General features: G+C 39.6%; 1 protein-coding gene across 1 annotated transcript in view; it reads left to right on the forward strand.

Moving 5' to 3' along the window:
* Nucleotides 1-26,047, forward strand: part of LOC139740941 (poly(A)-specific ribonuclease PARN-like) — a 72,551-nt gene that overhangs the window by 39,974 nt on the left and 6,530 nt on the right. Inside the window, 2 exon segments of the mRNA XM_071651527.1 lie at nt 13,137-13,298; nt 25,522-25,813. Coding sequence (XP_071507628.1) covers nt 13,137-13,298; nt 25,522-25,813 — 454 coding nt within the window.

The raw sequence follows: 26,047 nt of genomic DNA on the forward strand, positions 1-26,047 counted from the left end.
TGTATGTCACCCAGGGTTCCTCAGGCATTTGTGCTCATTTGGTAGCCTATCATTCCATCCTTATTAACCCTTTATGTACCAGGGACTTTAGACAGAGTGAACAATGCTACTTGGACTTTCTGTGCCAATTGGTACTCAAAGCACACAAAAGGTTAAATTCCATTAAAGATATATGCAAAAACCAATTGTGTTTAAAGGGACTGTACAGTAGTGGTTGAGGTGGGGATTCATGTTTTGAACATTCCTAAGTGAGAGAATGAGAAACCTCTTATGAAATATGAAAGAGCATGTAATTTTAAGAAGGATTCAACATTTATTTGATGAAAATTCAAATGGCTGAGATATCCAAAAAAGTGATAATGATAAAAGGCGACAGGCCACGCCTTTTGTGACCGTGCCCCTCAAAACGAACATAAAGTCACACACACTGATTTTGCGTGAGGACTGAAAATAAGTGAAATGGGTCAACCTAGCCGAACTTCACTTTTTCATATTTTCTGAAAGAGCAGGTCTTCTTTTACATTATGCTAAAATTTGGTATCATAAAACAGGCAGGAAAGTGTGTTTTTTTTTGCAGTTTATCTCAAACATTTTTGGTAGAATAGTGTGATTAGGTGTGTCTTTAGAATCCCTTTTTCATTTCTGAAAAACCTTGTCCACACTCTTCACTTTCAACTCTAATAACTTTTGAAAGGATAGTGCTACTGCTTTGAAAGTTGGCATTAATTATGGACAGAATGTGTTAATGAGGCATGCTTAATTTCAGTTTAATCTGATAATCCCGTCATTGTTGTTACTGGGGGTTTACTTCCTGTTTTTTGTCCCATTCATCACACAGCCAGCACGGTTTGGTAAAAGATTAAGCACTTGAATAGACACTGTACTTCAGAGCCTCTTTTCTCAGTTCCCACTTTTCCTGAGTTTGTGCTTTCTTTCCAATATTTAGATAGGTTAGGAGAGTCCATTTGATTTGAGTTATACATCATTTTAAAGCTTAAAGTCTGCTCTTTCAGAATATGGTCTTAACTAAAAATTCATGTCAGGCGACTTTTTGTTTGTTTTGAGGTGCAGGGTCACTTTTATTAGTATCTCTTTGTTTCACCTTGTTTTTTTATATCTCAGCCATTCCAAGACTGATTTTCATCAAATAAACTTTGAATCCTCTTAGAGTGGCATGCTCTGTACCATTTCATAAACTGTGGTTTCTTGGTATCTTGCAAAAAGTTACAAGCCAAATCCTCAGCTCCACCAATACTGTATTATCCCTTTAAATTCATTCAAAAATATGCATGCAAAAACCAATTGTGTTAAATTTCAGCCGAGCATACATTGACCTGACATAAGAGGGCAATTGTCTGTTTAGATTTCAACCTTCTTACCTTTCTGAGATAATTACTTTTTGATGTGATTTATTGAAATTAAATGTTAAAGTACAAGTACATCTGTACATGTGATATGATGTTGTTGATGTTGGTATTTTTATTGCACTACCAAGTCAGTGGTTAATTGCCTGTGAGAAAAGTTTGTCAATTTGTAATATACCCAGATATAGTGCTCAAATGGCATCATACATGTATGGAATTTTATATACTTTATTTTGGGTGATGTAGAATATTATGTTTAAATCAGGTTAACTTAGGATCCTGCATGCTGTTATGAATGTATTCTTTGTTGTTGTTGTTTTTTTATTCCGTCAGTATTGACTATCTTTTGCCTTTGTAGTCAGGCATGGTTACAGCTGTACATAAAACGGTCCAAAAAGCAAAAATTTGTATTTAAAAAGTGCTCTTTTCACATTTACAATATTGGTCATTTTGTTGTGGTACATTGTAGGTTGAGCATTTATTCCATTTCCCTCTACCTGTAATTCTGTACTTATGCACAGAAAAATCTTCAGGAAAGATGATTATCTTTCATGTTTACATGATACAGTACAGCAAAAAAGGAGAAAGATAGGTGAATAGATGGATGGTTATGCTCACATGAAAAGAGGAATTCAAGTGTAACGCATACGATGTCAGTATGAATTATCCCTTTTTATCACAATCTGCCGCTCTTCATTGAGTGATTGAGTAAAGTCTCACCATCGTACACCACCATCTCACTTTAACAATACGCTCAAAATGCATTCACGCACAAATACATAGCTCCTTTCTCGGAACACTGGGATGTTGCTCTGTTTGCGATGGCTCATCGGCATGACAACAAAAGTGCATGGCCGGGATGTCACTCGCTCCAGGGTTGCCACAGGGTCTCATCTCCCCCTTTTGCGTGTCAGTCGATCTGAAGTGAGCGACCATGGCGATGAATAGAACAATGTTGTACGTGCCGTGTCATCTCATGTCACGTTGCTCTTTGTCCGTGATGAGCGTCGGCTGACTGTGCACTTATGTATTTGTCACAGAAATTCTTCTAGTGGCTGCAGATAGCATTGAACAAAAATGTCCAAAAAAAAAAGAAAATTAGAAATTCATATTTTTCACTACATTCCCAGTATTATTGATCTGAAAGCCCCTAATTTGAAAGGTAGGTTTCATGTGCATAGTGCTTCAATCCCTGTATTGAAAGAAAGTAGAATTATAAGGAACTCCACCTCCCCCCCCCCCCCGAAAAAGAAAAAACAAAATCATTTTGTGTTAGTTATATATAAGGGATTTAGACTTTTGTTCCCTTTAATCTTATGTGATATGTTTCAATACTCCACTATCAAATACAAAGTTAGAGCAAAGCTAAGAGGGAATAGAACAGAAAAGCCATACCTTTTCTAATTAGTTTCTTCAAAGTGTACTTACAAATGACTGAAATACTGTGAAACGAGGAATGTTCACGTGCACTTTAATTTCGCGAATTTCGCGAGCGCCAAGATTCGCGAAATTGAAGTGCACGTGAAATTTTTTGTATACGCATTGAACGCCAGTGGCAATTCGCGAAAATTTCATGCCACGAAAAAGGCTGTCTGCTCCAATTCGCGAAAATTTCGCGCCGCGAATATATCGTGTTTTACAGTTCTGTCAGAAAATGACAAGGGAAAAATATCTTTGTGGTTTATATTGAGGTTTTAGAGATCCAGGGTAGCCTACATTGTGTTCCAGAAGTTCTTACTAACCATGATGACCTTATGTGAACTATACACAAACATAACATGATATGATGCATTATGGTCAATATTGCAGTATCAATATACCCGGTTTTGCTATTGTATGGGCTGAAATACATATTGCACAGTATGTTGGATGTTTGCAGGCACTGCACTGTGTAATGATGCCAGGATTTATCAGACCGTGAAATCAATCGGATTCATTGTCACGACAACGAGAGCATTTTCATCCAGTGGCCCCTGTTTGATGCGTGGTCGCCATGGCGCTGCGGTGGGCAAATGTGCACTGGCGATTTCTGTGACACGTTACATTAAATTACAATGAGGACTCGGGTGGTTTAAGCGATTGGCAGACTGAATTCCTGCTGGCAGAATTGGTCTTCTTGAGATAATCATGATATCTATTATCACCATTTATTGATATTGAGGCGGAGGAGGCAGTTACTAGGGATCCATTGCGTTACTAGGGGAGGGGGAGAGGGAGAAATGATGTAAGGGGATGCTGTGCACACAAGTGGTATCCAACATCCATTCTCCACAGGTGTCCCATTGATGTATGTAAATCTGATGAGGTACATGCGTGTCACCAGCCGGCACGAAAGGGACTGCACTACAATAGCACTTTTCTTTCCAAAATGGCACATCAAAAAATTTCATGTGCCGACACACACAGAAAAAGAAGGGCACCAGATAGCGTGCGAAGTTTTGTTCTCCACCAACAAAGAAGAGATCTGCTGGCATTATGTGCCCAGCTTCCCTGGTAAAGTGAGGATTATGAAGTTTGGGGAGTGTTCATGGTATGTGGAATTGTATAGAGTTCAGTGCAGGCAGAGTCCCAAAAACATCTAACATAGCTCGGATGAAACTGTAGATTGCATGTTACATCTCTTCTTTTACAATTCTACCACACTTAAACTGATTCGGCTTTTTAATATTGAGCATGCACAAAGTTCTGTAGGCTCATTCTCATTTCACTACGATATGATCAAAATGGCTGTGAAATTTTGGGGAAAATGTTTCCCTCTATCATAATAATAATGTTATATCAGGGAATGAAATGACTGACATAAATACATCCCAGTGCTTAGTCAAAGCTTGCTACAAGTTGAACAGTTTGACTTCAGCATTAGTTGCCAGACTCAACACTACAGTGGAGGAAAAATTAATGGAAAAAATGGTATTGAGATTATTGTAACAGATGGCCACTTTACCATTATCAGGCTCATAAATTTCCCTCTGTTTCACTGAAATGATAAAAGTTTCATGTAGTTTTGGAAGGGTTCCATTTTTGTTGATCAGTGACTGCATCAGAATATTGATACACAGAACTGTTTAAATAGATTTCTATGCTGACGCAGTGCAGTCACCTATACCCCATTCATATAGGGCATTATAAGGGTCCAGGAGCACTGCTGAATCCCACTGAGCTCTGTATGAACAGATAATTAGGCCCTGGAGTGCTCTAAAGTTTATGCCCTTCTCGAGGCTTGGCCCAGGAGCACTCCTAAAGTGCTATAAACTCTGTTTAAACAGTCACAAACGCTCAACGCGTTCTGGAAGAGAAATGCAGTGTGCAGTGTGCACTGTGCATGCAGTTTGTATGTTAGGAGTTCCTGCTTAAGCTGCATTTACACCACGTTCCCAGCAACCACGGCAGCCCTGTTTCAGGCCACCGTGGAAAAAACGGGACGGGCGTGAAATGACGCGGTGAGATGGGATTGTCAAACACAGCAGGCCGTGATTGCCGTTGATGCTGTGTCAGATTTTTAAACCGTTAAAAAATTTACCACGGCAGTCCCGGTGCTGATGAGAAATTTTGTATGCCTTGATAAAACGGGGTGAATGCAACACAACACGACGGCACGTGATAGACTGTAACAAAACTCGGAGGCGGGCCATGGCGGGACGTGACGGAAAATATTGGTAGTCTAGCCTGATCAGACGCAGTGAGAACAGCGTCCCATGTCATTATGTTCACCGGGGACGAGAACTGGAACGAACAAGACTACAATTTGTAGAATGCGAGGCGGGAAAAACAGGAGAATGTCTCATCTAGCCACGGCGTACTGCATTTCGGGCAAATGGGGCTGCCATGGTCGCTGGGAACATGGTGTAAACACAGCTTTACACGAGAGTCATATACCCCTTTCATAAACTCAATAATGCTGATAATATCTGCATCATTTGGTCGTAAAATCGGAGCGGGGGAAGAATTATCCGCCTTTTTTCGACCCTTCTATTATCTGCATAATAGCAGCATCGGGACCAGATTTGGAGTTTGTGAACGCAAACCCAAATAATGCGGATAATTGCCGGGGTGCGGTCAAAACGTCACCTGTCTTTGCCGCAGGAGGGACGTGTGCAGTCACCATGATGATTATCCGCCTTTTTCAGGACGGGCGCTCATAAAAGTAATGCGCATAATTTTCAGAGTTTGTGAACGCATTTTTTATTGAAATGTCCGCATTATTCTTAGGCGGATAATTGGAGGATGAGTTTATGAAAGGGGTAATAGTGACAGTTCTGCCCCTCTCAGCCACAATACCTGAGATCTCAGCTAGCAGTGATTCTCTGTATGAACAGACACACAGGGGCATACTAGTATCAAAGTCAAATTGCTTCAGGAGTGCTCCGATCCCAGCTTTGTGTATGAATGGGGTATTATACACTCTGTCCAAAGTCTCCCAACATCTGTTATTTGCTGTGTGTTTCTGTCAACATCTACAATCAATTTGAAGTGACTGCCATGGCATAAAGTTATTTGATGTGTGTTTCTGTCAGTATCCTCAATCAAATGACTGACTACCATGGCACACGTTTTATCGTCCACCTCCCTCAAAAAAGAACACATTTTCTCCCCCTTTTTTTTACCATGTATATTTACATCTTTGTGTTATGTCTTACCTTCAACTTGAGTGTTATGTCTTACCTTCAACTTGAGTATCCAGTAACACAGAATCAAAAGATGATGGGATTTTAATAGTTGCTGCATCCAAAAATATGGAATAGTACGTAGCATGAAATGAAAAGAAATTAAGATAATTTTCCTCTATGAATATGCCAATCTACATTTGTCAGTTTCTTTGAGAAACCCTTTGTCTCCTTTTTAAAAGAACATCTCGAATGAAGACATGTAGGCATCATTAAACTTCATTTAATATACCATATGACTTTCAAACAAGCACAGTTGTTGCATCTGATGTATGATTTCATGTTGTTATTACATTTATTATTTCAAACATTTATATGCTTATTAGAATTAGCCTTTAGCAAACTTATTTGCCATAAGTGAGTAAAAATTGGCATTTTATCTTTTATTATTTGAGTTTGATTATTCTGGGGTCAGGTTCTTTAATCAAATGGAATATTTTTCCCTGGCAGGATTTCATGACACGCATGAGATGCTTTTGACATTATCATTATTGACCGTCACTCTCTGAAGTGATATCAAAACTACAACTTAAACCCTCTTCAGAATTGCACTTTCAAGAACTTGTAGAGTATGTGAAATATACCCAAATACAATATCGATTCTCTCATCTGAAGAGAGGTTTTCCCAGAGTACTGGAAACCTATGGATTGCTGTTTGTCGTAGCCGTTTGGTTCTTGCTTTGAGGAAAAGAAATCTGACATCATGCTCTATATATCGTTCACAGAGTAAGATATTACATTGCACGGATTCACAGTGAATGAGATTATACATCGTCTTCACAAAAAATGACATCATCAAATAATACCTTCTTGATTCAAGAGTGTACCAATTTAGCACTGGCAACCTTTCATCATATGACATTTCTTGCCGCCTCTGGCGCAAGATTATTTGTGTCGCCCTCCTCTGAACTTTCTCCAACGCATCGATAGGCGCGGTCAGACTGGCAAAAGATCGCGAAGTTTGGGCCATTGGTATGCGCGCAAGCAAGAGTGCGCCGTCCGACGGCTAGGGATTGTGACGTAACAATGCACATCTGTACATGACAATGGCCTCGCGCTTCGGAGGCACCGCCCTCACACAGATCGAGAAGTTTCGCGGGAAGTTTCGCGGGAAGCTTGCGGTCACACTGGCAAAACTATAAGATCTTAAAGATCGCGATCTTAAACTTCTCGATCTTTTGCCAGTCTGACCGCGCCTACAGAGATCAAAGTGTTTCCTGGCATGAACAAACCAAGCTGGTACCCCATACTCCAGAATAGGCAATACATGTGACCCCCATACCCACAATGCATCAGTGCTCGCAGTCATATTGTTTGAAGCTGTTTGATACCAAATCAATTAGACTTTCCACTCTATTGGGATCAAGGGGAGGAAACGCAGGGGCTCACTGCAGATATCTTTTATGACTTTTGGCCCACGAGATGTAGGCTAGATTGACAAATTCTCAGAAATTTGTAGGATATGTTTAACTCAGATAACACCTGCTTTTGTATGTTGTTGAATTACAACTGTTTGCTCAAGATCTCATCCCAATAGGAGCATCACATGGAGATAGATAAATTACCAAACCTCTGGACTTTGGTGATGCTAATCGCCAGGTATCCTAGACCGACTCTCCACTCAAGTCCATGGTGCACCAAATCAATAGTCTTGTTCCCACACACCCAAATTCACGGTTTGTGAAAAATGTTTTTGCAACATGATGTGAAAACCATTTTTAAATTCTTGTGTATTGACCCACACACACACACACACACACACAAATGTTATCATTGCGATGGGCATTACCATACAAAAAACAGTCCAACTTGATTTTTTTGTTATTTATTTTTTTATGGGAGGGGGGAGGGAGAGGGGAAATTCTCATGACAATTTGCCTGCACGGGGTATGCGAACAGCATGCAAAAGAAAAGCCCATCAATTTATTTCTAATCCCAGAACGCAACTTATTAGCACACACTCTGGTGCTCTGGTCACAAGTTTGTAGTCATTTTTTAGACACTGAAAATTCACAGAACTTCATATTGAGCTAAGTGATTTTTGTTTGTTTGTTGTTGTTGTTGTTGTTGTTGTTTTCATAAAATTTATTATTGCCATGGAGGAGGAAGTTGATCAAACTTGCCAAGGTGCCAAAAAGGCCAGGGCAAAGTTTGAAAGTCACCTTCTTGAGTTCTTGACCTAAACAAGGTAAAGGCCTCCTCCAGCAAGTTCTAGAGAGTTGCTCTCTGACCTTCTCATACCCTGTTACTTCCCCTCCCTCTCCTTGTAAAAAGAAAGAAAGAAAGAAAGAAAATAGAATAGAATTAGAAATAAAGAGAGCCTTGATGAGTGAGAAAAAGTCACTTCCCTGCTTTTTTGTTGTTGTCTCAAACAAAGCACTAAAGCGAGTTTCAAAAAGTTCCTCTGTTTTCTTCTTAAAAAAAACCAACACAAACTCCCACGAGAGAATGAAGAAAGTCACCTTGGTGCCGAGGCCAGTTTTCAGAGAAGTCCTCCTTTAGCCTTTTTGGCTAGAAGGCCGACGTGTTCACTGCTCCTTCAAGCCTCTGTACTCATTTTAGGGCTCACACCCATAAATATTTCCCCATAGGGACGTGTGTTAAAAATCAAATTTCAAAAAATTCTGTAAAATAGCTGGGAGAAATGAGGTGTTTCAGCTTCACTAACCTGGATAAGTTAGATGTACCCTTTCATCCATCAAATTCTCAGGGTGGATAATTCAGTTCAAATTCTGTTCAGGGGTACGAAAAGCCAGACTACGAGTTCTTGTCACTCAAAAAGTCACCCATTTTCCGTGCACGTACCCAATGAAATATAGTCCCCTCAAATTCCACCAGAAAAGCTTTCATCTTCTAACCAAAATGCAATTTGTAGAGGAATTCATACTCAATATCTACAGCTATTCAGTTTTTTGCCAAACTGCATCATTGATTTTTAATTAATTTTTTTCTTCATTTATTTTGGTATCTTTGGTACGAATTTGTGAAGGGGTTTCGGACATTCCATTGTATTTACGGGTGTGAGCCCTATAGTGAAGGTCATATTTCTCATTTGACTTTTAAACATCATAAATGTGTTTTTGATGATATTTGCACCTACATCATATGGGAAATTACACATTCTAGGGTTATAAAGCTTCTCAAAGGGACACTTTTGAAACTCCCACCCTTTGAGGTTTTTTAAAGAAATAAAAATGTAGTGTTGATCAGTTCTTCATAAGATGAATACCTAGATGCAGGCAGTAATCTTTGATTATGGGGGTGTCATCATCACATTATTGCCTACAAAATACTTGAACAGACTTTGTTCTGTCAAACAGACTAACTTTATGAATTTTGACCTCTTCCAGTGGTAGCCAAACAAAGAAATACATTAAAATAACACAGTCATTCAAAGTTGTGTGATACTGATGACTGCTATGTACAAAGGTCTATCTATACCACAACAACACAACAACATAATAAGAAAACAAATTATAGCCAAACAGAGTTGGGGGGGGGGGGGTAGAGGAGAAGGGGGGGGGGGGGTAGGAAGGGGAAGGGGGGAGGGAGGAAGAGATCTGACACAATACAACAACATAAACCAGCAGAATTTGTATGGGATGAATACTTCCCATAGACTTGTGTGCATTGCATGCATCCTCTATAGGGCTCACACCCATAAATATTTCCCCATAGGGACGTGTGTTAAAAATCAAATTTCAAAAAATTCTGTAAAATAGCTGGGAGAAATGAGGTGTTTCAGCTTCACTAACCTGGATAAGTTAGATGTACCCTTTCATCCATCAAATTCTCAGGGTGGATAATTCAGTTCAAATTCTGTTCAGGGGTACGAAAAGCCAGACTACGAGTTCTTGTCACTCAAAAAGTCACCCATTTTCCGTGCACGTACCCAATGAAATATAGTCCCCTCAAATTCCACCAGAAAAGCTTTCATCTTCTAACCAAAATGCAATTTGTAGAGGAATTCATACTCAATATCTACAGCTATTCAGTTTTTTGCCAAACTGCATCATTGATTTTTAATTAATTTTTTTCTTCATTTATTTTGGTATCTTTGGTACGAATTTGTGAAGGGGTTTCGGACATTCCATTGTATTTACGGGTGTGAGCCCTTTACATGTTGGCTTTGAGGTTCAGGTGAGCATCAACACCCCCTCCCGCTCCCCTCCCCCTCCCCCTGCTCCCCCTCCCCCTTCCCCCTCCCCCCCCCTCCCCCTTCCCCTCCCCCGCCCCTTTTATCTTACACATAGTAATCGCAGTTCACTCCAGAAACCTGTCCGATTACCTAGCACTAAAATTGTCTTAAACATCCTTCATGTTCTATCTTAAAAAGTATGTCAAGGGTTTCAACTTTCAGTCAAAATGGTACTCAGACTATTGTTATCATACATGACATCCTGCAATCAATCATATAATTTACTACTCCACCCCTCTGCAATCGGCAGTTGTGATAGGATAAGTTTGTGTATTTAGCATTCCTTGTATTCAATGGCAACCGACGTGCTTACGTGCTGAAACGTAATGGCAGGTGCACGCTCTGCCATCGAAACCCCGAGTATATCTAGCTTTAATAACGCATTCTATGTACACATGTTATGTCCTCTATGCAAATGTGCACTTTGGACCTTTGAAATATGCCGCTCGTAATACTTTGTGAATGAGGCAGCGATTTATGTGTTGGCTAACGAGGTGACACTGGTAGGGTGCACAAGCTGGGATCATGATTGCAAAAGGAACATCCACCCCACTTAGCCCCCCTCCTCCCCCCCACCAAAAAAAAAAAGAGAAGGAATAAAAGGTCTATATTAGCTCACATGCCTGACCCTAAAAGTGCAAAGTGGAGGTGTCATTGTCTTGTGGATTGAAGCCTGTAATCTAGGCGGAGGATGCAGCTATGGTCTCTACTGTCAAGCTAAATGTCTGGTGCGGTGAGACTATTGTCTTTGCAAAGCATCAAGTCTGATGCGGCGAGACTACAAACAGTGGATGCGTGCAAAGCATCCACCGCCTATATATCCACTCGTCTTGCTTTATAGTCGTTGTTTTCTTAGTATCAACTACAGCGTATGAATCAGTGGCAACTTTTTGTGTTTCACTGTTCGTAGTCTCGCTGCATCAAACGTATTGCTTTAATAGCAAAGGCCATATTCTCATGGCATCAGACATTACCATAACAGCAAATACTATAGCTGCATTCTCTGCCTAGATTATAGGCTACGCGGATTGTGGATACAGCACATTTAATAAGAAGCTCCAAGTTCATAGCACTTGCATCCCCAGGCCAAGACACTTTGTACACAAGTTGCCTCTCTATGCAGTACTTGGCAATCGGTAGACAGCTGAATGTTATTGACAGTGAAGACTGGCTGGAATGCCCCCCTCCCCTCAAGTGGAGTGAGAAGACTATGTAGCCACGGTCACTACTGGCAAAACTTCTTGAAGTTTTAAGTTGTCACATTTTTGCCAGAGTATGACCTCAAACTTCCTGCTTCCTTGTGAAACTTTCCGTGAAACTTCCCCACTAAAACGAGGGAAATTATTCCTGAACCTCTGCAAATCATCTCAAAGTTTGTGCCGTTTGAACGTACGCAGCTGAAACTTTACAAAGTTTGTCTCATGAGCAGTCTGCTTCATGTTTGCGGTACCTCAGAAGCTGTCAGATGGCACACGCTTTCTTCTTCGTTGGTCATATGCACCAGTGACCCAAACTTTGAGAACTTAGCAAGAACTGAAACTTTGAGAAGTCTGGCTGCTAGTATGACTGGAGGAGCAAACTTTGTGAAGTGTTCCAAAAGTTAAAATTCAAGAAGTTTTGCCAGTGTAATCATGGCTTGTGTGTTTGTGTGAGTCCAGTATCAGCAAGTCATAAACAGGTGTTTAGATGGTGCCCTGAACACTGCAGCAATGATGTAGAAAGACACTTCATCAGTGACCAACAATGTATACTTTTGATGACAATATAAGGACAAAGATAGGAATGATAATGATGATGATGGTAGTGATGATAATGGGCCGGATGCATAAATGCTATCAATTGCTTGTGCTAGCTTTTTACTCGAATCCGTATGCATAAAAACAATCAATTGCTTGCTAGCAGAAGCTTTTGCTAGCAAGCACAAGCAATTACTTGCTGCCTGCAAGCAATTGCTTACAGACTAAGCATTTACTTGAAAACATATACATGCATAAAACATACCTTTTGCTTGTTCTTGCTAGCAATTGCTTACGATTTTCCAAGCTCTGTAAAATGAGCTTGAGCTTTTGCGTAACTGAGAAGTTCCCTTTTAAGCATCATTTTCATATTCATAATAGAAATACCACACTTGTGCAGGAGTGGTATAAATCTACAAGAAATTACTCCTAAGTAGTCTAAGAAACTTTTTCCTTTCAACAACGGGAATGTCCACTGGTTAGCACGCAAAATGTGATGAAAAACAGGTACGATGTCTGACTTCGGTGGAGAGCAAGGAGACCTCTCTCCACGTGCGATCTGGCAGATCCGGGCTACTACAAGTAGTGATGGGAATCAGCCAATACGTGTGTGTGTATAGATGTGTGTGCTTATCCTGTGTGTTCATTTATGAGTGTCATTTCATCACTCTTCTGCTATGTCAGGAAATGTTTCCGCACACACATGCTTGACGTCCCTTTTGTTGAAAACGCAAGCAATTGATTGTGCGGGACAAGCAAAAGGTATGAGCACAAGCAAAAGGTTATGCATATGGATTTAAGCAATTGCTTGAGCTAGACCTTTTTGCTAGACGAGCTTGTGCTTTTGCTTGAAGCAATTGCTTACAAGCAATTGCTTGTTTTATGCATTCGGCCCAATGATGATGCTGATAACACTGAAAGTAATAATGACAATGGTCGTAGTATTAGTTGATGATGGTGTAATGGTAAGAATCATTTCATTGATAGAAGTAATGATGATATTAATTGTAATCATTTTTACACTGTATCATCATTGTCATTATCAATGCAGTCATTTTTGCTACTTGTTATTGACATGCTATTATTGTTATTTCGTCATGGTCATTAACTGCTCTAACTCCTGTTAGTATGTTATTATCATAAATCATTATCATTCTTTTACAAATCAATTCAGTACAGCCATCCAGAGACCATGTCTTCCATGTGACCTTCCCTCCCGAGTGGAAGGCCGTTGACCTCTACGACCTCTTCTCCCCCTTTGGGTCCATCTCGATCAGCTGGATAGATGACACCTCTGCCCTGGTCGGCCTAGCCAAGAAAGAGAGGGCGTCGACCGGTGAGTCCAACAGTGATGCTGTTTTTCGGTCTTCATTAGAGTGTTGTGGTGTATCAAAGAAGACTTGCTACAAAGTGTGATTTTTTTTTTTAATTGTTTATTTTTTTTCCATCAAAAATGAGAGGGTGTGATTTTCAAATGTGACCCTGCATCACAAAACCACCAAAAAGTCGCCTGATGTGAATTTTTAGTTAACCCATTGAGGATGAGCTGATTTTGCTACAACACAAATTTCCCATAGACACTTGCCCAAGTATACTTTGGGCTCGTCATCAATGGGTTAACCCTAAAAAGACTGGGGGGGGGGGGGGGGGGGGGGGGGGCCTAAAAGGCCCCCCCTCGACATTTCGTGCGATTACTCTGCAACACGCAATGCTCTCGCCGCGATGCTCTATGACTTTTTTCTTTCGAGTTTCCCGCACAGTTTGACACCAAATTTGTGACGCCCAGGGGTACGGTTCTGAAGTTACATAATCTTTTGTACATGCACGTGAGACCGAAAATGGCTCAAAAATGTGATTTTGTGTACAAAGTCAATACAAATTGAGTTTTTTCACATGGTTCATATAGATATGCTTATTTTTACTCATAATGGCTAAAATTAATTTGTTTCAGTAGTATTATGCTTCAAAAAGGGTCTGCCACAAATTTTGATGAAAAAAACAACAAAAACCAAAGGTCGAAAAAACAGAGAAATACATAAGAAATTCATAAAACAATGAAATAAATAAGAAATTAATTTTGATACTGAATTTTTTTTCAAGTGCATTTGCTAAGAATGCCACAAAGAATATTTAGACCCAAAATGAGCACTTTTGGAGCTTTGTTTACTGATTTAGATCAAAAAGTCTGATTTCTTGCATAAATTAGCGTAATTAATCAAAATAAAATAAAAGAAGACTATTTTGGAAAATTCAAATATACAGTATTGTAGATTATATCGCACACTACCATTGTGCAAATTTCCGTGGCGATCGCGTGATCCACGGCCGAGATCTTAAGGGGGGGCCCTTTAGGCCCCCCCCCAGTCTTTTGAGCTACCAAAATAGCCCAGTCTTTTTAGGGTTAAGGGCAAACTTATGCGGTAATCACAATCATCTACTTTTCCCCTTTTTATCATGACTGAAGCATTCTCACTCCACAACAAGAATGCATTTCAGAGCTTACAGCTGATAATTCTTTTCGCAACAGGTAACAGTTGCTTTTAAAAAATCTACAAAACTCAACATGCAGTTTCGAGATAGAGATAATGCTCCATGTTTCTCATGTACATGTAAGATCAAACAGAGCTCACGTTGTGCACTGCCACAGCATTGTCGACTCATTGTTATGGAAGTTAAATAGCGCCACAACCGTTTGAGTCGTTACAGGTATATGCGATAATGAGGATTGTCTTAGAAAAACTCCAGACCAGGAAATTAGATGTCATTTAGGTCAAATTCAGAGTCACTGTATGAGGAAAATGGGCATTTTATATATCTTCGACAGAATTGCAACTCACTTTGGGATACCTCATAATAATAATGATAAAAAAAACCTGGAGCGTCACAAGGAAATGTTGCCTCTTCTTGGAAAATGAAATTGAAACAGGGACAGCCTCAATCTAACCTGACTCTCATAAAAGAGACATAGAAAAAACAGAACAAACAAACAGAGAGACTTCATCCAAAATTATCTTTACAGGAACCCAGTCCAGAAAGTAAAGGGAAAACACTTCACGAAATAGAAATCTTATTTCCTCCATACACGCACAGATGTTTGCAGGATTCATTACAGTTCTTCAGTTTTGTCAACTCATTCAAGGGTGCTTTGTGTGCTTGCAGCAAAGTTTTGATTTTAGTTTCATCACTCCGAGTGCTGGAATTTGCAAGTCGTTTATTCCTTGGTGAGAAATTGCAGGAGAGAACTTAAACCTGTATCAAACTGGCATTTGATGTCCCTTGTGTTAACTCTGTGGAGACTGCTATAGCCACAGTCACACTAGTCTTTTATCAAGGCCCTCTTGCTGTATAGTGAAGAGAGCCCAGCCGAATGGGGTTGCACGAGTGCCTTTTGGGATCTGCTTCGCATCCTTTTGTTAGCTCTTTGAATTACCGACTTTTGCTCCCCGATTTCGGGAGTAAAAGTCGACCAATCTGCGTGTCTGTCTGCCTGAGCCCAATTTGCATATATGGCGAATGCATGCTAAAGACCTCCACAGGTGGTCGATGATGCATGCAAACAGGCAGGACAACGCCAAGATGGAGGATGTGGGGAGTGTGCCATTCCATTGGTCGACCGGAACCCATTAATATGACCATTCAATAGGGTTCATGTGTCATGAATAATAATGTTTGAAGCAGATCTCAAAAGGCCTTTGCGCTGTTGCGTTTGGTGGGGGCTCACTTCGCTTGCCTGTTACAGCCATCTTACGGCAAGAGGGCCTTGACAAAAGGCTACAGTCACACTGGCGAAATATCTAGCTGTTTAGGTTTTCGTAGTTTGGCCAGTCTGAAATGCAAACTTCTCAGAGAACTTCTCATGAAATGTCCCTAGGTAAACCCCAAACCCAGGCAAATTTTCTTGAAGTTTGTACTGTCTGAACGCACACAGCTGAAACTCTGGGAAGTTTGTCACATGACCAGTCCACTTCCTGTGTGCTATGCCTCCAAAGCTGTCAGACAGCACATACTTTCTTCCTTGTTGTTAGTGTGCACCAGTAATTTCGGTCACAGTCATTTTGGTCACAGCCACAAATTGCCAGTACATGAGCAGATGATGTAATCACTGGACAAGTCTCAACCTGATATGAAAGTAAATGAAGATGTTTGATCCATGATGCAGCAAATAAAGCTTCACCATGAAATATCATATTTATTTATTTATTTATTCATTCATTCATTCTGTGTTCGTTCTTTATACAGGGTAGTCACTTCAGTACATACATAATGTAAAACTGCTTTACAAGAGAGCACTGTATGATGCATAAAAAGATTAAAATACAGCTGATAATTTGAAACAAATTTTGAACATTACGTTGTAATAGTCCATAAACGATACAATACAAAATAAGAATAAGTTAAAACAGTAATCAAGATATAAAACTGAATATAATATTAGATAAATAAATGATATATAACAATGTAATATTAAATTATGTATTACATTCAAAATGATAATATACATTTATTATAACCAGTAAAATATCACAAATTTATGAGGGAAGGATCAAGAATTTGTTATAGGAAATGATGTGGAAGGTCAAAGGTCAAAGTAACTGAACTTTGGCTGCAATGTTGTTTTCTAGGGCCTGTAATTTCAACATGGAAGTCCAGTAGGGCTGTAATTCAGTGAGATGGGTGAAAATATGTCAAACCTGTCTGTAGTGGCCACCTGAGGGAGACAGAAGAGGTGGCTGTTATAGACAGGGTCTTTAACCCGTTGAGGATGAGCTGCTTTTGCTATAACATGCATTTCCCATTGACACCTGCCTGAGTATACTCGGGGACTTGTCTTCAAGAGGTTAACATGGTTTCTCGGGTGCTGTTCGTTATTCCGAAGGTTTGTTATTCCAAAGGTTCGTAAATCCGAAACACACAAATTCCCTATACCTAGAGGTTTGTTAATCCGAACATCTGTGGTGTTATTCCAAAGGTTCGTTATTTCGAAGGTCCGTTAATCCGAAAATGAAATAAGGTTCGCTATTCCGAAGGCTCGTTTATCCGAAAATGAAATACATGAAGGGTTCGTTATTCTGAAGGTTCGTTAATCCGAAAATGAAATAGGGTTCGTTATTCCGAAGGTTCGTTGATCCGAAGTGATATAGGGTCCGTAACGAACCTTCGGAACAACGAGCTTTGTTTCATTTTCGGATTAACGAACCTTTGGATAAGCGAACCTTATTTCATTTTCGGATTAATGAACCTTAGGAATAACAAACCTCATCACATTTTCGGATTAACGAACCTTCGGAATAACAAATCTTCAGAATAACGAACCTTCGGACTAAAGAACGTTCGGAATAACGATCCTTCGGAATAACGAGCTGTAACCGGTTTCTCTTGGGGGAGGGGGAATTCATTAGTGACCCCACGTGACAAGTGCCAGGTTTGACTATACATGGGTCAGTTCTAAAAAATGTCGATGGTCATGGTCAATGAACTGTCTTAGTATACCATTAAAGAGGTCATTCTTTGGGCAGAATATCTAGTGATCATGTGAGAATGTGAAGGCATCCCGGTAGACCACATGTGGCAGTTGAATTGCTCTAGTTCTGGTAATGAAACAATCTTATCAGATGGAATGTCAATCCAATAACCCAACTTGTTTCGTTGCCCGCTTCGTCTCAGAGAGCACTTGGTCCTTCAGGTTGTATGGTACAGAGACATTCAGTCCAACATCCTGTGGACTTGTTCTCTGTAGGGTATATCGCAATCTTTGCCCCACAAACTCCCTTATAAATCCTCATTTTCCTTTAATGCTGCAGTAGGTGATTTTGTTTGGCATTGTCCCTCCATCAGTCTGTCTGTCCATCCATATGTTCATCTGTCATCTTGACCGTCCTTCCTTCTCTCCCAGCTCAAATTTTGTTTAATTTCAAATAGTAAGAATTAAGATGAAGAACCGGCAATATACTCTATCCATTATGAGACTGGTTTCAATTAAAGAAATACTGAGGACCACTGAACATCTTTAGATCTTCTGGAACAGAACATGCTAAACTGTGATACTGTATGACATTTTGAAATATAAGAACACTGGCATTCTTTCTCATCTTCCAAATCCTTTGAAGTCCATTTTTCACTTTAAGTCAGAAGAGGAATTGTATTCGTTGATCTTTTATAAGAATAGATGAGACATTCAGTCTCTGATTTTTGTTCAAAATGCAACAAAAAATGAGACTATTACAGAAAAAAAAACCCACTTTTTCTAAGTGTATCCATCTTCACTTTTTTTAATTCCTAAAAATGTACCTCTAATAGAGTCATGACATTTGAAAATCTTCTTTTACAAAGCAAACTTATATATTTGTAGAACTGTGTTTGGCAGTATCAAATCACCTCAGCATTGGCATAATGGTTACTATTAATGTCACAATCATCACATGTAATTATTGCCAATTAAATGATGTTAGGTATTATTGATATGAATGTATGTGTCATCACTGACAAAATGTGTTGTTGTTCAAGCAGTTTTGTTGTTTTGAACTTTGTGGTTGTTATAAGACCATCTCCTATCTTTCATCAATCAATTCATACAAACGCCTTTCCATGAATGTTGACAATTCATCTGGTACAGGAAGGTGAAATAAAGTCCGCGAGTGGCTTCAAATTACTGTAAAAATCTCTTTTTCTTTAAATCATGCATAAAGTGTGAATTTCATTTGTTAGTGTTAATGCCATAACTCCTCCCACTTCTCATAGAGAAGAATGGATAAGGATATTCCCTTCCACTGCGATATAGAATTTCTAGGAACACGTCGACCCGGTTAGCCTGGAACGATTGTTAAAGTGATTCTCATGCTGGAGGAACTATACTCTGAATGTATACGTGATCACATGAATGTGCACGTTGGAAAGCAATACCAGTGCAGGTCAGGCTTACTGAGAAAGTATTACAGTCATACTAAATTTGCCTGCTTTTCTTTTTTTTTCTTTTTGCTTTTCTTTGCTTCTTTTTTTTCTGATCGGTGAATTGAAATATTCAAAACCTGATAATGTCATCAGGATGCATTTTGTGGTGTTGAACGTTCAGTGATTTTTCCCCCCATCTGGGGTTCTCATTCTTGAAATACATCCTGGAGTGCTGCCTTTCTCAGCCAGATGACTTTGGCGGGTCTCGATGTATTTTTAGCCTTTCTGATGGGCGACAACCACTGCTCTGCCTGCTCTGCCTGCAAGAGAATGTTGCGGCCCGCCTCCATTTGCAACTTGTTTTATGTTAGAGGACAATGGCATGCTATGAAGAAGAGAAAAATGTTGAAATGTCGGTGTCTGTGATGGTCACTTCCTTAGAAATTAACTCATGGTGTCCTGGGAAAAGTTTGCCGCAGATGTTATTGTCTGATCATTATTAAATTGGTACCTCTAATACCCCCTTTCACCCTCGTCACTCCTGTGATCACCTGGGAGATTCAGCGGAGAATCAAACAGAGAGTTTGCAAATGAGCTCCCGCTTGAATTTCTCTCGCCTGCTCTTCTGCAGTGCAAGTACACCAACACGCGATGGCGCACATGCAAACGCCTTGCAAGACGCTGTAGACCTGTATGCTGACTTTGCTTTTCACTCAGTAATCAGGAATTTACCCCTGATGTTCATGCTATAGCATCACTCTGGAATTTGGGGGCACACCCACGAGTTTACCAGGGAAGGTTGGAGGGTAAGGTTTCTGGAAAGACACCCGGCATTTTACCCGGGAGTTTGCCTGTGATGCCTTTTATGCTACAGCATCACCCCCGTGTCCCCAGGAAATCTCGGGTGAAATTTGCTGAGCATGGAAGGGGTGTCCTGAATAATTGCTTTCAGAGTAAACCTTAACTCGCTGAGGAAGAGTCCCGAGTATACTCTGGCAGGTGTCTAGGGAAATGCGTGTTGTAGCAAAATCAGTCCATTCTCAACGGGTTAAATTGAGAAAGGTTACTTTGGGACCAATTGGATTCATCAAGTCTGCACAAAAGGAGAGAGAAATAAAAAAAAAACAACAGCAACAAGATGCCTTACATGGGAAAGAAACAGGAAATGTACTTTTTAAAAATGTGTGGCAAATTCAAGAATTATTTTATTGATTTAGCAATCATGAGGTTATTGAAAATTCTGCAACCAAAACAAACACTTATATAATACGTATAACTCTAAAGAACTCAAAGTAAAAAATGTGTACTTTGTATAATGAAACCCCAGCAATGAACAGAGAAAACAAATGTAACAAACTACATCACCAGACCACAGAAATGTCAACGGTTTCTGTGACATGACGGGCTCAATAGCCACTGCGGTCACACTAGCGAAAGATCTTGAAGTTCATAAGATTGCGATGTCCTCACAATCTTCTGTTGTCCATCCACGCTGGCTGCCAAACTTCTCAATCTTTAAATTCTTGAAGTTTGGGTTGCGAGTGCACATGCGCAAGAAAGAAGAAAGTGTACACCGTCTGATGGCTAGTGATGTGACGTAACAACAGACGCCTGTACATCACAATGGCTGCACACTTCCAAGGCACCACCCACAAACAGATGGACTGGTCACATATTAACAAACTTTGCAGAGTTTCAGTTGCTGGCATTCACACTGCCCAAAGATTGAGAAGATTGGTAGATAGCCAGGAAATAACCCTAGTGTGAGTGGGAAGTTTTTAGTCACACCGTGGTCACAGTGGCAAAACTTTGAGATCTTAAAGATCATGATCTTAAACTTCCCGAACTTTTGCCAGTGTGACCATAGCAATTGAGATTCTAAGTTTACTGTAAAACCAGAATTCTTTTGCAAATTTTGCAAAGAGCCAAGATTCGCAAAGACAAAATGCACATGAAGGTTTCTATCTGCTCTATGCATTAAAAATTTATTTTCAGGTTGGACTTCTCCTTTAAACCCCCAGAATCAGAACCACTGCTGATGAAAAACAGTGAACAACCCCCTTCCTTTCTCATGTGGAGTGTGGATATGTGGAAAGTTGCTTCTTTTTTCTTTTACTTCGCCTTGTTTGTATCATCCCAGTATCACTCCTCTCTTTGATTCGATCTCCAGAGATAGTGTTTGATTTAATGCATCCTCCAGTGAGTAGAGGTTGACGATGTAAGAAACTCAAGGTCCCAGAACCTTAAAGGGTGCGTTTATCAATGCACTTCCAGCGCAGAATGAGTTAAGGTTTCCAAACAACTTTCAGAGTGTTTTTTAATAGTAGTTGATAAATGCAAAGCTGCTTTGATTATGGGGTTAGAAACATGTTTCTATTAAAAGTGCTGGAAAAAAGTGCAATTGCAAACAAGTTTTAGCTAGAAATGTGTTTCTATGCAGTTGATGAATACAAAAAGTTGTTTTGAAATGCATGCTCTGGCCTGCCCATGCCAACCTCTGCCAAATTCTACACATCTCCACCCCTCCGGTCAAACTGCGCAGTGGAGCTGCGACATTTCAAGAAACGAGATCAGAAAAGCATTTGCAAACGCTTTTTGATAGTGGGTATAAAAAACGTGTTTCAAACATGGGAAAGTGGATAAACGTAGCCAAAGACTGATAGTTGTAAATGTGATATACAAAATCATATTTTTTCGCTTGTTTGCACCTTATAGGACACAAGAGTTTGTATCTGTGCTTAGATGTTTTATTATCATCAATATTGATGATAATTAATTATCATCAATATCATTATGTAGGATGAGAAAGCTTATGATCAGCATTTGCATGCCTGTAAATGGCTGCGACTGGCTGGAATGCTCCCCAGGGAGTGGAGAGTGAGCACTGTTTATAGTGCTGGTTAGAAATATGTATCCAGTGACTGGGGTAATACTAGTCTGTAAAGTGCATTGAGATACTTGTACTTTCTAATAGCAAGTGTGAAATGTCATTGTGCTATATAAAAGCCAGCTATTATTATTATTATCATTATTATTATTATTATTATTATTATTATTATTATTATTATTATTATTATTATTATTATTATCATTATCATAAACATGACATAGGATTCTAATCCCCGCATTTTCGTGTGCTGTAAACAGTCTGCCTGCTGACACTTGCATTGGTAAAACATTGGACATCTAGGAAGTTTGAAAGTAGACTTTATGGAAGAAATTGCACCATATAATTGCACAATTGCACTGCTGCACTTTTTCCCCTCATTCTTCCTCCCTTTCTCTTTATTGCCACTCAGTGAGTGGTGACTTACAAGTATATTATATTCTTACAATGTTGTATTATTTAGACAATCATTTCTGAGGCCATTGCCCTCATCAAGCGTTTGCTTAAAGCCCAAACAAAGTTCTGGTACGCCTGTAAAAGTTGTCAAATTTCGCTCCCAAATGTAAACGTATGCCTGGGAAATGTGCAGAATAACGCTGTAATAACAAGATATTCGATGGGTAACGTTGAAAATGCGAAATATTGACCAAAAGGGTTCAGTCTCAGAACTTACCCGAACGGGGTCAGGCTAAACTCGAACTCGGGGATAACTCGGCCTCGCTTTGACGGCGGGATGAGTTGTATTGGTTGTCCCTCTGAATTGTACAGTGTTGTACTATGGGAGCGGCCTGTATAAACTACATTGTAGCGTTTCGCGTTCTGGCTACTCGCAGTAATGGTCCGAGTTGTTACAACGCGCGCATCAAAAACCTCTTTGGCGCGCATGAAAAATTAGTGTGCGCCTATCAAGTACCTCTTATGGTCTCCTGAAATTCTGTACATCAAGGGTTGCCTAATTTTGTCTTTGAACAATAGATATACTGTAACTTATGTTTGCATAAATGTATGCACAAAATACTTTGTTTATTTTCATTTTGCATTACGTCAGAAAAAAAAATGGTGGATATTTGAAATAATCAGTTGTTTAGATTTTGAATTATACTGTGCTCAATTAGTTTGTTCAATTGACTTTGTATTTCAGTTATGTATGAAAAAGAAATTCAGAAATAAAACAAAAATCAAAATCAAATGATAATGGGAGTGCATCATATCACGTTTAAACCCCTACCTTATCTGTAGATTCTCCTAATCTAATTCTGTTTTCTAAGTCTAGTCTTACCAAATTATATCATTAGTTGTTACATAGTCTTTATATTCGACAATTACTGTCAGGGCTGTCTCAGTTATTTCTGCCTATTTCAAACAAATTTGCTTACTATATATTGAAACACTCTACCAAGAAATTTATCTGGCTGAAACAATTTACTTGGATAATCAGTTGTTTTGAAGTATTCTGAGATCAAACAAATGTGTGACATAATAAAAGTTTTATACCTAACTTTATTCCCAAAGTGCTGTCACCATTCCGTAGTGGGTACTTGTAGAATACCACTATAATAGGATGATCGATTGAATCCTGCCCTAGCAGTGGTATTGAATTGCATGCAGCCTACGAGCTGTGTACACTCTTGCCCGTAACGATACTGCATGCTATGGCCCAGTGCATTGTAATTGATATTTAACTGAATATAAAACTTCACGTAGCAACCACAACTGGGTATCCTCAGAGTTTGCATTACTTTTGACTTACCTTTTTGGGTAATTTTTTTCACATTTTCTTTGTAACCAAACTGAAATAGTGTATTACAGTGTTACTTCACAAACGTTCCTTCTGATATGCATTTGTCTCCCTTTTTGAGCTAAAATTGACAGTTTCTGCAGTCATATGAAAACCATGTTTTGACTAAAGTTACTTCTTTTTTGAAAGGTCGTGGTTTATTTAGAGATCTCACGTAGGTGTCACATGAATGGTACAGAACAAAATTAGGTCCCATGACAGGTCACGCCATGGCTGGCATCCATTCAATTGCAAAGTATTCCTCATGTAGCCACATCTTTCTTATTCGGTGAAGGCCCCCTCATTAATTTTTCCACTGCCTTGAGGAATACAGTAGTGTAAGAATAGGAGGCATAAATAGATGCACTGTCACCCGAGTGTGACACAAGGGCGTCACACACCTTGGCATGTTGACAACAGGCTTTTCGTAGAATCGCCAAGCATTTGTAGTTTGACCGCCATTTGTGATATGGTGTCTTGTCATCTGTGACGTGAAGACCGCAAAGAGACAGGGCAAGAAAAAAATAGATTCATGAGATGGGAAAGAATGTCCCTCTCCTGTAGACATTAGGTCAGACTTGTATTCTGTTTATGGATTTTCAAAAGTTTGGAAGAAAAAAATTGCAAACCTTTTTCACACTCATATCTGAATCTTGGAGACACCCTAGGGGATAAATCTCATTTGTTATATTGGGGAGCATTCACATCTGTTCATCTCTTCCCAAAAATGATGATGAAGGAGATCTTCCCAACCAGTTTGTGTGCATACTCCCATGCAATGTTGAATAGGCGTTTTCACATCAGCCAGATGTTTCAAAATACTGTGCTATTTTCAGAATCTGGAGCTTGGATTTTCATAACCCAATGATGAAATAGCGCGCTATTTGATAATGTTTTGAAAGCTGAGCTCGAAAAAATTTCCTGATCCAAACTCGGGAAATTTCCAAAGTAGCGGGATGATTTGCAAACTAGTGTGTTGCTGTAAAAGTGGAAATTTTCGCGGTGTTGAAATTTTCGTGCATTTCGCACAACCGGAAACTAGCGCGGAAATAAAAGCACGCGAATATTTTTATTTGCCATTTGTTCCTGTGCGTAATGTCTTGATTCCGCGGAATTAAAAACACGCGAAACTCTTCTGACACGGCCAAGCACGAAAAATTAGTCGCGCGAAAATATCCACTTTTACAGTATTTGATAATGTGATTTCGCCTCAAGAAATTAGTGTGATGCATCCCATCCTGCCTAATGTGTGTGACCCGATCGATCGAGGTAACCAGCACACAAATCGTTGGTAATTTGTTGAAGGCGCGCTTTTCCAACGCTCTACCATTAGAGCCATGCAGTCATGCAAAAATAAAGATGTTTACAATAGTCAGGATGTTGATGTCTGACAACTACTTCATCAGGCTTTCATGGCATTGGATCATATGGATTTGCGGTCATATAATTTGCTAAATTAATATGTTTTAAATTTAGTTGTTCAAGCATATGGACACTTACGGTCATGTATGAAGTTTGTGTCATTTAAAGAAGAACTCTGGATGATTATCAGATTTTTACATATGAACAACTATAAATTAGTTATATACTGGGAACAGAGTTTTAGAATTTATTGTGATTGTGATGAGGAATAAGAATGTTTTTCAATATTTATTACAAATTGCAATGAACAAGGATGGTGACATGGCGGCCTCAGCATAAGAATGCGTGATTTGGGGCTCAAGGAAGCAGGACAAAAGAAGCCATGCATAGATTATACACAGGTGAACTTGTTAAGCAAGTGGTATTGTAATATTTTCTGAAATATGTGAGCCTCCTATGTCATCATCATCAATGTTCAGTTTAATTCGTTTAAAGTTTTTTAAAGTACTGGTATCTCTGCTCAAGGACCAAAATAAATTCCACAAATCTATACATGGAGCTGTCAATTTATATACTACATGATGTGAAATTATGAAGATTGTCTGGAATGTCCCTTTAATTTCTGTCAACCTTCAAACACCACAGTTCTCTCCAGCATTGAGAAGAATCCTATCTACCAAGTCACAACCTATGCAGACTTCAAGAAGAGACAGTACATGGATGGTGACTTCACACCGTACCCCAACTTCCCGGACGCAGCCGAACCCGCCGAGGAAGTTGGACCCACGGAAGAAGTTGGGCCTTCGGCAGCCGGGGATAGTCCACGAGGCAAGAAGCGTGCCCACGACCACTCGCCGGACAAGCTGGATGAGTTTGATCCAGAGGTGGCGGGATTCATGGCCAGCAGTGCCAAAAAGACTAAACAGATGGACCCCAAGTAAGCTCCTGTCATTGGCTTTTTATCCACAAATAATGAGTGTAGCACCTCCCCTACTTTAAAGGGGAAGTCAACCCTTAATTTTTTTTTTTTTTTGGGGGGGGGGGGGGGGTGAATAGAAGCAGAAAATTTAGAGGAACAGAGCAGTGAGAGTTTGCGTGAATTGTGATCGAAACTAAGAAATTTATGATTTTGTGAAGATGTGATCGATCAAACACGAATTGGCAGTTATAT

Source organism: Diadema antillarum, unplaced genomic scaffold, assembly GCF_040938485.1.
Source record: "Diadema antillarum isolate AM-2024a unplaced genomic scaffold, OU_Dant_1.0 seq00000891_RagTag, whole genome shotgun sequence".
Taxonomy (NCBI): domain Eukaryota; kingdom Metazoa; phylum Echinodermata; class Echinoidea; order Diadematoida; family Diadematidae; genus Diadema; species Diadema antillarum.